The sequence below is a fragment of the Talpa occidentalis genome, unplaced genomic scaffold (assembly GCF_014898055.3).
Source record: "Talpa occidentalis isolate TD23 unplaced genomic scaffold, MPIMG_talOcc4v2.1 talOcc4.11, whole genome shotgun sequence".
Lineage (NCBI taxonomy): Eukaryota > Metazoa > Chordata > Mammalia > Eulipotyphla > Talpidae > Talpa > Talpa occidentalis.
In genome coordinates, this window is record NW_023601104.1 from 52,739,063 (window position 1) to 52,753,169 (window position 14,107).

A 14,107-nucleotide genomic window follows, 5' to 3' on the forward strand; every position below is an offset into this window, starting at 1 on the left:
TAAGATGAAACTGAAAAAAATGCAAATTATCATAAATTCTAAGAGGGAAAAAATCAGATCAGTGAGACATTCACAAGAGTGGTCATCAAAATTTAGTTTGAAGAGTCACAAAAGGCTTATCTGATAAAACAGTGTCTGTGCTGAAATCTAATGCTTGAGTAGTAGTTAGTCAGCTGGAGGGTGGAGGGAAAGGCATTCCAAACAAGTGCCTCAAACAAGGAAAAGGTTAATTTGTTTAAGAAACTGAATTTCTGGCTACAAGGTTAAGTGGTAGAGAGGCGATGGTAGAGGGCTTTAGAGCCCAGAAAAGTGGAGAGGAGTATCTTAGCCTCGTCCAGAGAGAAAGACCATGTAGGTTGGATTCTGACTCTGCTAAGTGTGAGGACTAATTAAATCATTTACATCTCTTTGTTTTGATTTCTTCATCAGTAAGAAAAGTAATATTGATAGAGCTTCTCTGATAAGTTGTGAGGTTTAGTGAGTTAAAATATGTGATTTATTTCTGAGTGCAGTGAAATGCAACTGCGGGGTTTTCAGTGACGCTATCTAATTCATCTCTTTTAAAGATTACCCTAGCTACTGCTTCTGTTTGAGAAAGTCTCAATGAGAATTTAATGTTCTTCAAGGCATTGTGAATGATGATTCACCTAAATTGCCCCAGTCACAGAGAAAAATCAAAACTCGGTAAAATATTTGCTAAAACACAAATACCAAATGATAGAAGACTTGGAAGTGATAAACAATTGGGGGATTAAATCAGAATATCATTATCTTAATAATAATGTGGCTTTAAAAATGAAATTATTTGGTTTAATATTTAATTGATTAGGGTACACTGAATAGTTGTTTAGATATCATGGGCAAGTGTAGAATTCCCAAACTAAGTTGGGCCACTATGAATTTTAAATGAGATCATGTATATAAAATTAAAATATAAAGAAACGGGGCAGGCTAAGGTTTTAAAACAGGACACAAAAAGCAGTGCCACTAAAGAAGCACTAATAAACATTTTACATGCTACAAATGTAGCACAGCACGCCATACTTAACTTCATGAGTAGTAAGCCATTGACTGCGGTTGAATAGCAGTCTCCTCAGGCACTAATTTGAATCTTGAAATTCTTTCTTTTGGAATGTAACTGTCCCCATTTCACATCCATCTTATTTCTGACACCTTCCCCAAAGTAAGCATACTGGAGAGCTTAAGGTTACTTAAATAAAAAGGAGAAATTTATAATTACTTTAGTTTGAACAGTTTTAAATAAAGTACCAGCCTAGGTATCTGTCCAGTGCTAAAAATTCCCTGACTAGCTTTTTGCAGCTTTAGGAATTATATTACTTCACATTGTCAATCTGTATTATATATTTAGGTTGTTTTACTTCCAGTCTCTCATCGACATTTCTTTTGTATGCATATACTGAAATGATTTTATTTAATAAAAAAAGAACATCTCCTGTGTGGATTTTAAATTTCCCTTATTAAATATTTATATTTTCAAAATGTCTTTATTTAATTGAGTGAGGTGCTTGGTGCCATTTCAAAATAACCTCAGGTGGTAGGTGTAATGACATATCAAAGATTTGACCTTTAGCATTTTAGGATTCTATTTGCTGCATTTTCTTCTGCATTCGTTTAGTCTTAATTTATATGCTTTTTCTCTCTTTGACTTAATGAGTGGTTATATTTGGCATAAGATTCATTAACAAAAAGAAAATGTATACGAATACATATTATTTCTGTGCAGTCTGACGGCATTTGAATCTCAACTGTGACAACTGGAAAATGCTTTGTATACGGCGCTGACCAGTATTTGTACAAACCTCATTAAGTACTCAGCTGAATAGACCCTGGATCTCTTAACCTGATGCCTATTCTCTTACTTTTCACTTCTTGCAGTCAACTTATTATATTCTTTTATTTACCTAGCGATGCTTTATTTTCCAATTCTGCTTTTCCTTTTAAAGAAAATTGAATGTAATATTTACACTGATGTAATTAAATTAACATCTTACAGCATCTTTTTGTATGCTTTAGTTGCATAGATAATCATTTGCCTTGGTAGCTTTCAGCCTAGAAACAGAGAAAGGGAATAATTATCAAGTATAATATTGTGATATAAAAATTATTTTTGTGTCTCTATTTAAGTATGTCAAGACTGCTTTTTTAGGAATGGGTATTTCTAAGTGGAGATTTTTATTAACTTGACTGCTGGTCAGTCAGTCTACATATTTATGCTTGTCTTATTTATTTTTTTATTTTCTCAGTTTACACAAATCTTTGTCCCAAGAAGAAAATCTAAAGGATCAGTTTAACCATACCCTTAGTACCTATGAAGAAGCTTTAAAAAATAGAGAGAACATTGTTTCCATCACTCAGCAACAAAATGAGGAACTGGCTGCCCAACTGCAGCAAGCTCTGACAGATCGAGCAAACATGGAATTAGAGCTTCGGCACACCATGGAGGCCTCCCAAGCGGCCAATGACAAAGTTCAGAAGTAAGTAAAATGATCTTGCGTTATTTCAAAAGTGTGAAACAAAGCAAAACAAAATACACTTTCTTTTGGCAACTAAATAGTATTTTTTTAATCCATGCTGTTAATAGTTTAAGATGAAAGGTGATTGAGCCACATGAGCCTTTTTAGACTGCTTATCATATCTGTATCTGGGGTCAAAAAGTCATTAACTTGGAATCATGGTTACTATTTAGGACAAACCATTTTTATTTACTAGCTGATCCTCATCATTTTGTGGAGGCCATGCTATTGAAATCATTTCATAGCTAGTAGAAGCTATTAGCAAGGAGAAGAGACATTCAAGTTACCAACTTTGCTCATTTAGCTACACGATAATCCTGCTTGAGTTGAGATCATCTGTGACCTTGCATGCTGAGACCTCTAGGTACATAGAATCCAGTACGGTGAAATTAATTTTCATGTATTGTTCTTCTGGAGTATTCAATACAGCTATTCACAGTGCATAATTATGTTTGTTTATTTTCAATGATCTTTGCATTTTTATTAAAATTTAAATAAAGCTGCATAATCAGTCTGTCCTTATGACAGCTAGCAAAATGTTAACAAATAACTTATCAGACAAAGAAGTCACTTGGTAATTTATGGAAGTTGAACATTCTAGCAGAATTTTTTCTAAGGTAGCTTTAATTTAACAGAAGTTGTCCTTTTTACCAATACCTTCCTTGTGTGTAGTTAACAGCACTACATCATCCTTGTACCTAATTGCCTTCAATTTCTAATATATACCTTTTCCTTAACAATTTTTTTCTGTTTCACAGCATGAAGCTGTGCTAACTTCTAGGTTTCTTACTACTTGCTATGTCTTATTAAAAAAATAAGTCATCTCAACCTCTTCCCCATTACCCCTGAAATTATATTTTGATTAATAACCCAGGGTCGGGTCAATCTGTAGTCAAGACCATTTCAAAACAGTTTAGGAATTTGGACTATTAATATTTACTGTCATTTACCTTGGAACTTGTCATTTATGATAAGTATCATATTTTTGTAGGTTTAAAGATTGTGTATTCAGTCAGAAACTACATCCGATTATTCATAATGTATTATATTAACATTATGAATACTAAGATATATAGATAAATCTCTCATTTCATGGGAACTCCAAATCAGTAACTTTTGACAGTCAAGATCTGCTTGAACTCTATTTGCTTAAAAGACTACAAATAACTAAAAATTTCAATGTTTTCTTTGTCCATTATTCTCTAATTTCTGTACATGACTAAAATTTCCTGAAAGTCTTTGGAAATGATGTCAAACTTTTATTTTTTGAATCTAATCAATTATCATTACCACTTTGCAAAAGGAAGAGATTTGAATACCAAAAAGAAATAATATCATCTCAGCTAATACTTTAAGTTTAACCTTTTGAAAATCTTACTATATTGTCCTTTTATTTTTTTCCATGTAACCTCATACAGATAAGTCAAAACTTTTTAACAGAATGGCACCTATCCATAAACATAATTTTCATGCAATAATTTTGTCATTTAAAAGTTAAATTTTAATTGAAAAGATAAATCTTTCATTCTGATTTCTAGCAATATTGATGAAATATTATCAGACTTTCCTTTTCATATTCAATCTACTTTATTTCTTTTTCAGTTGCCCTCAATTAGGCAGTATATACTTGTTACAGTTAATGTGGCCATGGACATTAACTTATTTTAGTGGGCTCAAGGATATCCTTCCAAATGAACTTATTAGACTGTGTTAGGTGATATTAGTATTTTTCCTATTATTACCAAGTATTTTTGAAGATCCTTTGTGAATTTGTCAGTATCCTAAGCAATATTTAAATTTTCAATTAAAAAGGTACACATTTCTCTTTTCACTGCACAATTTCTTAAATTACTGATCTATATCCTCTAACGCTAATTTTTCATTACCCATTTACTCCTTTGCTATTTGGTATACTAAGGTTAACTCTTGTACTGAACTTTTCCTATTGCTGTAATTTCTTAGCTATTGAATTCAGTGGCCCATTCTTAACTATATTTTTATTATAAAACATTCATTATCTTAACCTTATAGCATAGTGGTTTAAAAACATAGATTCTGGATTAAGAATGCATAGATATGTAAACAGACATTTTATTTAAAATGCTGTGCAAATGGGGACAATAATGTGTGGGCAATAATACTGCTGTCTCATAATGTTGTAAGAATTAGATGAGATAATACATGCAATGCTTTTAGAACAGTACATGTTACATAGTCAGTCCCTCTTTTTCTTATCATTTCATGCCACACTCTGCTGTCTTTTCAAGACCGTGTTTATAGTTGTTGATCCCTCTTGCTTGGAGCCTTTTGCTCTCCTACTCCTAAGAGACATATTCATCCTGTGAGATTCAGTGCAGCACAGTGGAGAGAGACGGCCTTTGTGGTCATGTCAGAAAGACCTGTCATTGCTTTCCTACTTACAGTGTGTGAGATTTTACAAATTACTTAACCCCTGGAAACAAAAGCTCCTCAGTTTAAAAACTCCAACAGTAATACTGGCTTCACAGGCAGTGTTAAGGAATAAACTGGATACTATGTGCAATGTCTAATTCAATGCCAGTTACTTTAAATAAGCATTCTATAAATCAGTCCCAGCATATTCATCAGACTAGCAAGACTAGTTCAATTCACTATTCTCTACAAAGTCTTCTCCAGCTTCCTAGAAAATCAAATCACTCTTTTCTATGTGTCATAGTAGTTTTGTTAAAAATACTTTCTTGAAAATAAAGCCCTCTACTCTTCAGTTTCCTGTCTCAACATGGACTTTAGCAATTTCAGCACTGTCTTGTTCCCTCATCCTTTCTTACCTTTCACAGTCAGGTTGCCAGCATGCCTTGTTTCATGTATTGCCTAAATATTTCCTTACTCACCCCCACCCCGTCTTCTCTTCTTAATGGTGTTATTTCCAGTCCTCATCCTCTCGTTTGGAATATTAGCAACAATCAGAAAATAACTGGACCCGCCTCTGCCTCTCTCAAATGTGTCTTCTTCCCTGACTCCAAAGTTCTTTTTTCTAAAATATAAATCTGGTCTTATTACTTCCCTTTTAAACATCTTTCAGGGGGCTTTCACCCCTAAAATTCACATATAAACAACTCACCATGACAGAAGAGGCCTATGGCTGGCCTTCTCCTGTTGGTCTCCTGTCACTACCTCCCTGACTGCTGCCACCTTACCTCTGCACATGCTTTTTCTTCTCCTTGGGCATATTCCTCCTAAAATTGTAGTAGCTGCTCAAATTTTTATTACTCCTTAAGGTACAATCTAAATGTCACCCCTACAATGAAGCCTTAACTGATTTCTTTCAATTAATTGTTTCTCAATTTTCTTGTTCTTTGTTTTCATAGTACTTTGTCCATACCTTTAGTAGAGAACTTAATCATCCAGTTCTAATTGTTTTGTAGATCTGTTTGTTATCTACTCCCCTCTCTGCAAAATTGTCCATCTTTAGCTTTCCCCAGACATGGACAGTGTTCTCTTTAGCCTCGTGTCCCCATCTCCTCCAGATACTCACACGGATGCTGCTATAAAGTAGGACATACTCCATGAATGCTTATGAACAAATGAACTAGAGCAATTAAATTATTTGATAGAATTACAGAATAAAGTAAAAGCAGGTCAGATGATGAATTTACAGGGAAATCTGATATACTCTGATCTGCTTGAGACCCTAAATAAAAAAAAATTATCCACTCCTGTACCCAAAGTTTACCAATTTCAAAGACAATTTGGTCTTTATGGCTAATCCCACCTACATCGCCTCCTGGCAGTGCTACTCCTTTTTACTCTCCTCAAAGTTGGGAGCTCTTACTTCTTAGGGATCAGCTTTTAACCCTTGTTCTAACCAACAACTTCCATCAAGCTTAATTGCATCTAAAAGGCCTGAAATCTTCAGTGGGAGTGGAGAGAGATTGTGTACTCTTTCCAAGAATTATAGAATTTTAAATTTATATTTTATTGTCTTTCAAAGTTAAAAATATTTTTACACTTTCAGACCTACAGAACTGCTCCTGAAAAACAAAGTCATATACTGTTACCTTCCATAAGCTAGCCAATATTTATAGCTAAGTAATCACTTACAGGGAAAAATGTAATGAATGCCAGGTTTTGTAGCCCAAAAATAACTTCTTGGTCCAGATGTCATAGAACCTAAAATTTCACCATTGGAAACAAATTCTCTTGGGGTACTACTGTTTGTATGTTTTTCTCTTTAAAAATGTGTAGGTTTGTGGAATAACAGCATTTTGTGATTTATCTTTTAGATTGTTCTTTTCTGAGACTGAGTGTACTGGTTTTGGAGAGTTATGTGAAGTTTAGAAAAGAAAAACTTCTCTTAGTAGTTTTGCCAAAGACTGAAAATAATCCTCATTTATTAAAGAGATAACTTTATTAAACTATATGAAAGCAACACACCTATCCTTAAATGATGTTTTTATCATTCACGCAGTTTAAAATTTTATTGGTTCTTTGTGCCATATTTTATTTTCCATCAGTCTTTCTGTATACAGAATTGCTTCTTATGACCTAGAACAAAAGTTTTCTAAAGGATTTTTAAAATATATTTTGCTATAATTAACATGCCTAAGTTACACATAGTCACTTAAAATAAGAGTATTTACAACCAGGTTTATAAGGCCAGAAGATCTGTAAAATATATGTCTTACAATGAAAAAACTTTTGTCATATATCATCTTTACTGTGGGTCATATTTTCATTAATACAATTCAAATTCCTTTATAAATTATAAATATGTAATGAATAGACCAGACAAAAAGATATAGGAAAAAATTGTAAACTTTATATGTAAATTTTCACAAGAAAAAATGTAGCAACTATTTAGAACTTTCTTCTCACACTTTTCCCAAAAGTTATGTAAATGTGTGTGAGTTTTGCTAATTTTTGATTGCATAATTAAAATATCAAAGATCAGTATAAAACACTTCCTTTTGAAATATACAGCATTCTGTACCTCTTGAGTGTTATTGACAGAAAAGAAAAAAAGAAAGAAATGTAAAACTAACAAAAAGTCTTTCCTGCCTCTTGACCGAATACTGATTTCTATGAAGAAGTTGAAGTTACAAAGAAATTGTGAATTCTCAGCCTGGTTTCCCTGCTGATGAGTAAAAACTGTCTGTAGTTCTCTTCGAAGTGTCAAGGGAGTCGCCATAGTGTCACATAAGGGTTCTTAGCGGAGAACAAACATACTTTCCACAAACTCAGCTGCTTAATCTGTTTGCGGGTTGAATTATAAAATAGAGTAGATGACTGGGTGCTGGGAAGGGGAACAGAGCATTTCTACAGTTTCTCAATTTAAAAAAAAATGATATTCTAATTAAAAAAAAACTGCAAATATTATTAAAAGAGTTCACTAAACTTTTTCGTTTTGTTGCTGGCTCCAGAATCTGATTGTAACCATAGTGAAATTAATTCTACTACAGTATTTTTGGTTAGTTTACCATGGAAGGCATCAGTGAATTTTTGTCATTACATTGTCTTCTTAAAATTATTCTGCTTCTTGCCAAAATTACCTGTGATATTTTTCCTCTAAATTCTTGGTTGGGCAACAAAGTACAAGGCAATATTAAGTATATCTTAACACTTGTAAATATTTGTTGATTGAGTCAAAGAATAAATTTCATACGTTCCCAACTCAAAAAAGTTTTAAGGCAATATTTAATATGTGGAAAGTTGATTTTGATTTATTAGAATTGTTAATTCTAATTAATTCCAGAAAAACTTTTTGGAAGTTGGTCTATAGAATGTTTTTATGTGTGAGATTTTAAGCCCTGTGAAATATGATACGTGTCTCAGCAAGTAAGTGAAATTATTAATTTTTTACACCAGTAAGTTTTGGAAGATAACTTCTAAATCTAGATCTAATTAGATAGAACTTTATTGTCATTTATATATGGAACATGGAGTCACATGACTTCTCAGCAATCATCATAGGATGTACAACATATAACATACTTAATTTTTATTATTGAACATATGATAGGTTTTAAAAGAATTTAATATTCTGGTTTTATAAATCATAAAACGTTTTTAAATTACTTCAATCCATATTAAACTTGTGCAATGCAAATCTTGTTCTCTATGAAACATGTATTATTTTATCTAAAATTTTATTTCATTATATGGTTGTATGTATCCCATACACACACGCACACACACACACGTACACATATAGATCTCCATTGAGTACATAAAGTAGGTTTCTTTAGAGCTACTTTTACTATACACATAAGTACATATCTACCATGTTTGATAAATGCATAATTATTCATATATATTCATTTGGGAATTTGGGTTTACACCTTTATCTTTAGGGAATGCCTCACTTTGACAGGAAAAAGAACATAGTTTTAATTATCTATTTTAATCCTTCAACCAAAGAAGGATTAATGTAGGATTATTAAAATTGTAGCATAACCCAGAATTTGAGAAATTCCAATGAAGTAGAAAGTGAAGCCTCCAGGCTCAAAAAAAAAGGGGAGGGCACTTCTCTAAACCTGAGAATCTGTACTTTCCTTGATAAGTTCCCTTTAATAGCTAACTTTGTGGAATGAGTTGAAAAGAGCATGACAGTTTAAGGAACTGAAAATAAATCACAACACAGCATCTACATGTCATCTGCTTCTTCATTTCAGGCCTATCTTCCAGAACTGATCTAGAGCTGGGCTGTTTCAGCTCAGCCTATCTATTAAGAGAGATAGATAACACATGTTTCAGAGAAGCACAATGGAGAGGAATCAGACCAAAGAGTTAAAACGAGAGACTTATGTTGTTTCCATTTAAGACACAATAAAATGCATGAAATAATGTTTTTTCATTAATCTCAGTGTTCCACTAACAAGAAGTCATAGATAAAATTTCTATATTTTAGGGAAATTATGAGATACCCTTAAGATAATTATATACATTTTAACTAGAACTTGATAGGATAAAAAAAAAAACCCACATCTTGAGGTTTTATATTTCAAAGATATGCAAATGTATTTGCACAGATGTACATATATACTAAAATGTAATTTCTTTAGAGTGATATGCTCTAAGAAGTATCCTTTTCCTGATTGCTGTTCTTAGTGCCAGCTAACAACTATACTGTTTAACCCTTGACAGGCCACATAGCTCCTGGGTCCTTCTGTGAAGACATAGGAACTCATGCTTCTTACCTGAGAATAGTTTTAGAATTCATAAAAATCAGATCTATAAAGTGTTTTGAACTTCCTAGGAAAAAGTAATTGAACACTAATCACTAGTGTACTTTAGAATACTTTTGTGGTAGTAAACGGGGAAAGGAAACTATTGTAGAAATTAGATTTTTAGAAGTTTTATCATTCCTATTTGAATGTTACTCAACCTCATTATACTTGATAACTCACTCAAAACTTCCTCCTTTGCATTCTCTATTTTTAATTTCATAGTATATAGTATATCTACTTACTAATACAGTAAATATCTATATTCTTATGTAAGTCAGTCTGGTTTTATTTAATAAATCTTAAGTGTACTCATTTAAAATCTAAAATGCACTTTCTTACATGTAGGTTATGTTCCAGAAATATAATTGGAAAAAAATTAAATTGAACCCAAGAGCAAGAAGAAATACAAATTTCCCTTGCATGCCAAGATTCCATGTTTGATTTTTCTCTTCACTAATTTAGGATTTTCACACATACACGTGTAGTCCTTGATAAGTAAAGAATGAGAGAATCTTTTGCCTATTTCAATGTAACAGTCTCATAGTAAGATCATAAACATTGTCTATACACAAAAACCTCATCCTTGGGCCACCCTGGTGGCACAAGGGGTTAAGTCTTAGCACTATGAAGCTGTCCGCAGCCACTGCAGCATTAGTTTGATCACTGGCCAGGGAGCTACCCACATGGCACAGCAGACCTCTCCTGTCTCACCCGCTGCTCCCCTCAGCAGTATACTTCAGTCAGTCTGCCTGTTCTGTCCCCCACTCTGTCTCTGGTGAATCCTCTCACCCCCTACACCTCTGGTGTGTACCCCAGTTCTTGTATGCATAAGTAAATAAATCTTTAAAAAATAATAAACCTCATCCTTGATCATTTTGCATTTTAAAATACATCGTTTTGTAACAGTACTTTGTATATTGAAGATGTGAAGTGTTTCTCCTTTCTTCCACATATTGTTGCATGTTCTTGAAGAACTCAACAACTTTTTCATCAGTCTTTAACCTAAATATAAAGAAAAAATAGTTATACTACTGTAGATTTCCTTCATTGGGTGATTCCATAGAAAGACTGACTTAAAAGTGAAAAACAATGCTCCAAAAATTACATAGTAAAACAGTATTTTGCAACTAAACTTAATTTTAATTTTTATAGTTTTGGCATATATAGCTTTCAAAATAATTGCTCTTAGAACATCATCATTATTTCACTTTTTCCTTGACCACATATAACAGTATGATAAAAACACATGAAGAATATGTTATTTTTCTTTGTTACCACTTGCCAGTGATAAGCTATGTAGTGATAAAAATAACACATGATCTCATGTAATATCTTGATACATCTTCCTTAAATTAAACTAAACCTGCTATCTGAGTTATATGTGTTTCACATTAGTTCCTAAAAGTTCCCTTCTACTGACTTGAGCGCCTAATCTTTCCCAGAGTGATGGGAGTAGCACAGTTCAAGAACAAGAATGAATCTCTGTATAATCGCACCACAATGTGAGGTGACCCTAAGACAGAGAACTGACCAGATACACATATGGGTTTTAGGAAGACTTTCTGATGCTCTTTTTTAACACAGCTGTGAGAAGAATGTGGCTAAGACCCAATAGTCATTCTTGAGTAGAGCTGGCAAAGGAAACCATGAGGAGAAGAGAATTTAACACATGGGTGTAAGAGAGTACGGCTTCATTGATGCGATCTGAGAGGAATGCCTAATGACTGGAAGAATCAAACTTGGCAATGAAAACACAAAGCTCTTTTCATCAATTCAAACGCAGACTCTAAAGCTGCAGATGGTCACCTCCAGCCTTGTCTATTCAGTGTGAGGTTTTATAAAATGGTACTTTGGTGAATACTAATAGATCAAAACAAAGATTTAATAACATAAAGATGTGGTGTTCATTTTTAAATGAGTATACAGGTCAATGTCTCCGAAAAGGCTAAAAAGAGTACCTTTTATATGTGGGTCTAAAGTCTTTTTGTTATTTTTCAACTTCAAAAATAAATGACGTCGTTAACGTACAGATTGTGTTTTATGAAAAACAGTTTGCATTATGAAAAAGATTCCAAAATTAAGGTTTATATTTATGCTCATTGATTTACTTACTTTTTATTTGTTTGAGGGTTCTTAATGTATAAAATTTGCTAATGTCATCCTTTAATATTTTCTTAAAGCTCACTTGATAGGATAAATGTGTTGCTATTCTCACAGATGAATCAATCTAACCAAAATTTAGGCCAAAATATTTAATACTTGCAATAGAACTTCTTTCCTTACTTTTTCAGAGACTTCATAGAGACATTTTTTAGTTCAGAGGGTTGCAGTGTTGAAATTGCATTTATTCTACTTTGCATTTGATTATCTAAGATTTCAGAAATTTATAATAGTTATACATTGATAGGTAATCCATTGTATTAAACATGTTATTTATATTTATATAACTGAATCTTACTTTTAAGTGAAAATGAAATATGGTATATTTTTCAAGAATGAACTTAATTTTTAAACTTGTTTAGCAAGTCATAGTATATAAAACTCTTGCACTAAACCCAAATTAATTTTTATTCATAAATGTGAATTAAATAATTTAATGGCTTTCGTAATTCTGTTATTTATGAAGTATAATGAATAACTCTGTACTCCTCATATTTTTATCAAGTAAATGATACTAACTTAAAATAAAACACTAGAATTGAAAGTTAAAGGACATATACACTTTAGTTTCTAAGAGAAATATCAGTGAACTAACAAAATGCTTGACAGTCATACATTGAGTATTTACAAGACATTAAGTTGTATTTCTTCTGAGTTTCCTTACCTGGAAGATGAAGTTGATTTACTTACCCTATCTACTTCAGAACATTGGTGTGAGGGACAAATAAGATGTATGTACTTATGAGTACTTTGAATAATATAATGTGTTCTATAAACATAAGCAATTGACTGAAGAGTATCTTCTACTTACACATTTTGAATAAGAGATTATAATCTTTGGAACCAGAAATGTAAGGAGGAAAAAAACATTTCTTTTAGCCTCTGAGACACAATGTACATAACATGTACCTTAGGAGAAAGAGATTCTTCGCATAGATCTTAGGAACTGGAAGTAAAAAGGATTGTGGGCATTCTCATATATTACTGGTAAGATTGCAAAATGGTAAGAAAACAAAAATATGGAGGAGAATTTGATAATATATAACAAAATTACATATGCATTTACCAAGCTAAGGAAAATCACGTATAGGAGTCTGTCAATGTATACCTTCATGAATATGAAACATTAGAACTGCAGTATTGCATTTAATAGCAAACAAACAACCCAAGTAAGAGAACAGTTGTATAAGCTAACACAGTACCTGTAGCCAATTTATAGATTAAGGAAGATATCTATAAACTGATATTGAATGATTTTCAGAATAAGTTGCTAACCAAAAAAAAAAAAAATCAAATACTTATAATATGCTGCATTTATGTGAAAAATAATTTAAAAAGGGACAAAAAGCCTAAACCAGAAACTAATGAAAATGCTTTTTGGAGGTAGATGGGGAAAAGGTTCTGGCATAGGATGAGAGTGCACCTTCTCTGATAACATTTTGTACATTTTGAGCCAAGTAAATGCTTTAAATATTCAGAGAATTAAATCAGAAAAGATAAAGAAAACCCTGAAAATTAATACAATTAGAAGCAAATGTATCTAGCTATATGTCAAACTGATAAATACTTCTAAAGAGAAAATAACCAATTCAAGCATCTTTTGATCATCTTACTCTCACTATACATCCTTAGTAGAATGTATCCTGAGAACAAAAAGAAATGCAGAAAATTCTTGGCTTTGCTTTGTTTAAGCAAATAACTGAATATATTCACTTATCAGTATATTATTCATAGTACTTGTACTGCTGATGATCAACATTTTGAAACTATGTTTATTGTTGGATTGAGTAATTAGTAATATTATTAGGGGCCAAGATTTTCACTGTAAAATAAATGACACCAGGAAAAAGAAACTATAGTATTAAATTTGAATTGAAAATATCAATATGAACTCATGATTTAAAATAAAATTTTTTCATTGTTTTATCCATTAATGCCTTAGAAGTGGACCCAATACACAGATTTTAGTTCCTAAATTTCTCATTAAAGGGTACCTACACTCCTATGTGAGGAGCAGGGAAAGTACAGTGAATCTAGAAATTTTTTGTGTGCTAAAAAAGCAAGAAAATACTCAAAGACTGATTGGGTCCTATCATAAGCATACAGAAATCATCTTGAAAAGATCCAGATTTGGGACTACTTATGTATGAAAAAAGAACTGCATTTGATTACAGATTATTTAATATTTACATGTTAGAGCCTATAAAT

General features: G+C 32.2%; 1 protein-coding gene across 8 annotated transcripts in view; it reads left to right on the forward strand.

Moving 5' to 3' along the window:
- Positions 1-14,107, forward strand: part of MIPOL1 (mirror-image polydactyly 1) — a 285,448-nt gene that overhangs the window by 237,871 nt on the left and 33,470 nt on the right. For all 8 annotated transcript variants that reach the window (XM_054689935.1, XM_054689928.1, XM_054689917.1 and 5 more), the window contains one exon: positions 2,265-2,495. In XM_054689935.1, the coding sequence (XP_054545910.1) occupies positions 2,265-2,495 (231 nt within the window). The remainder of the gene's footprint in view (positions 1-2,264; positions 2,496-14,107) is intronic.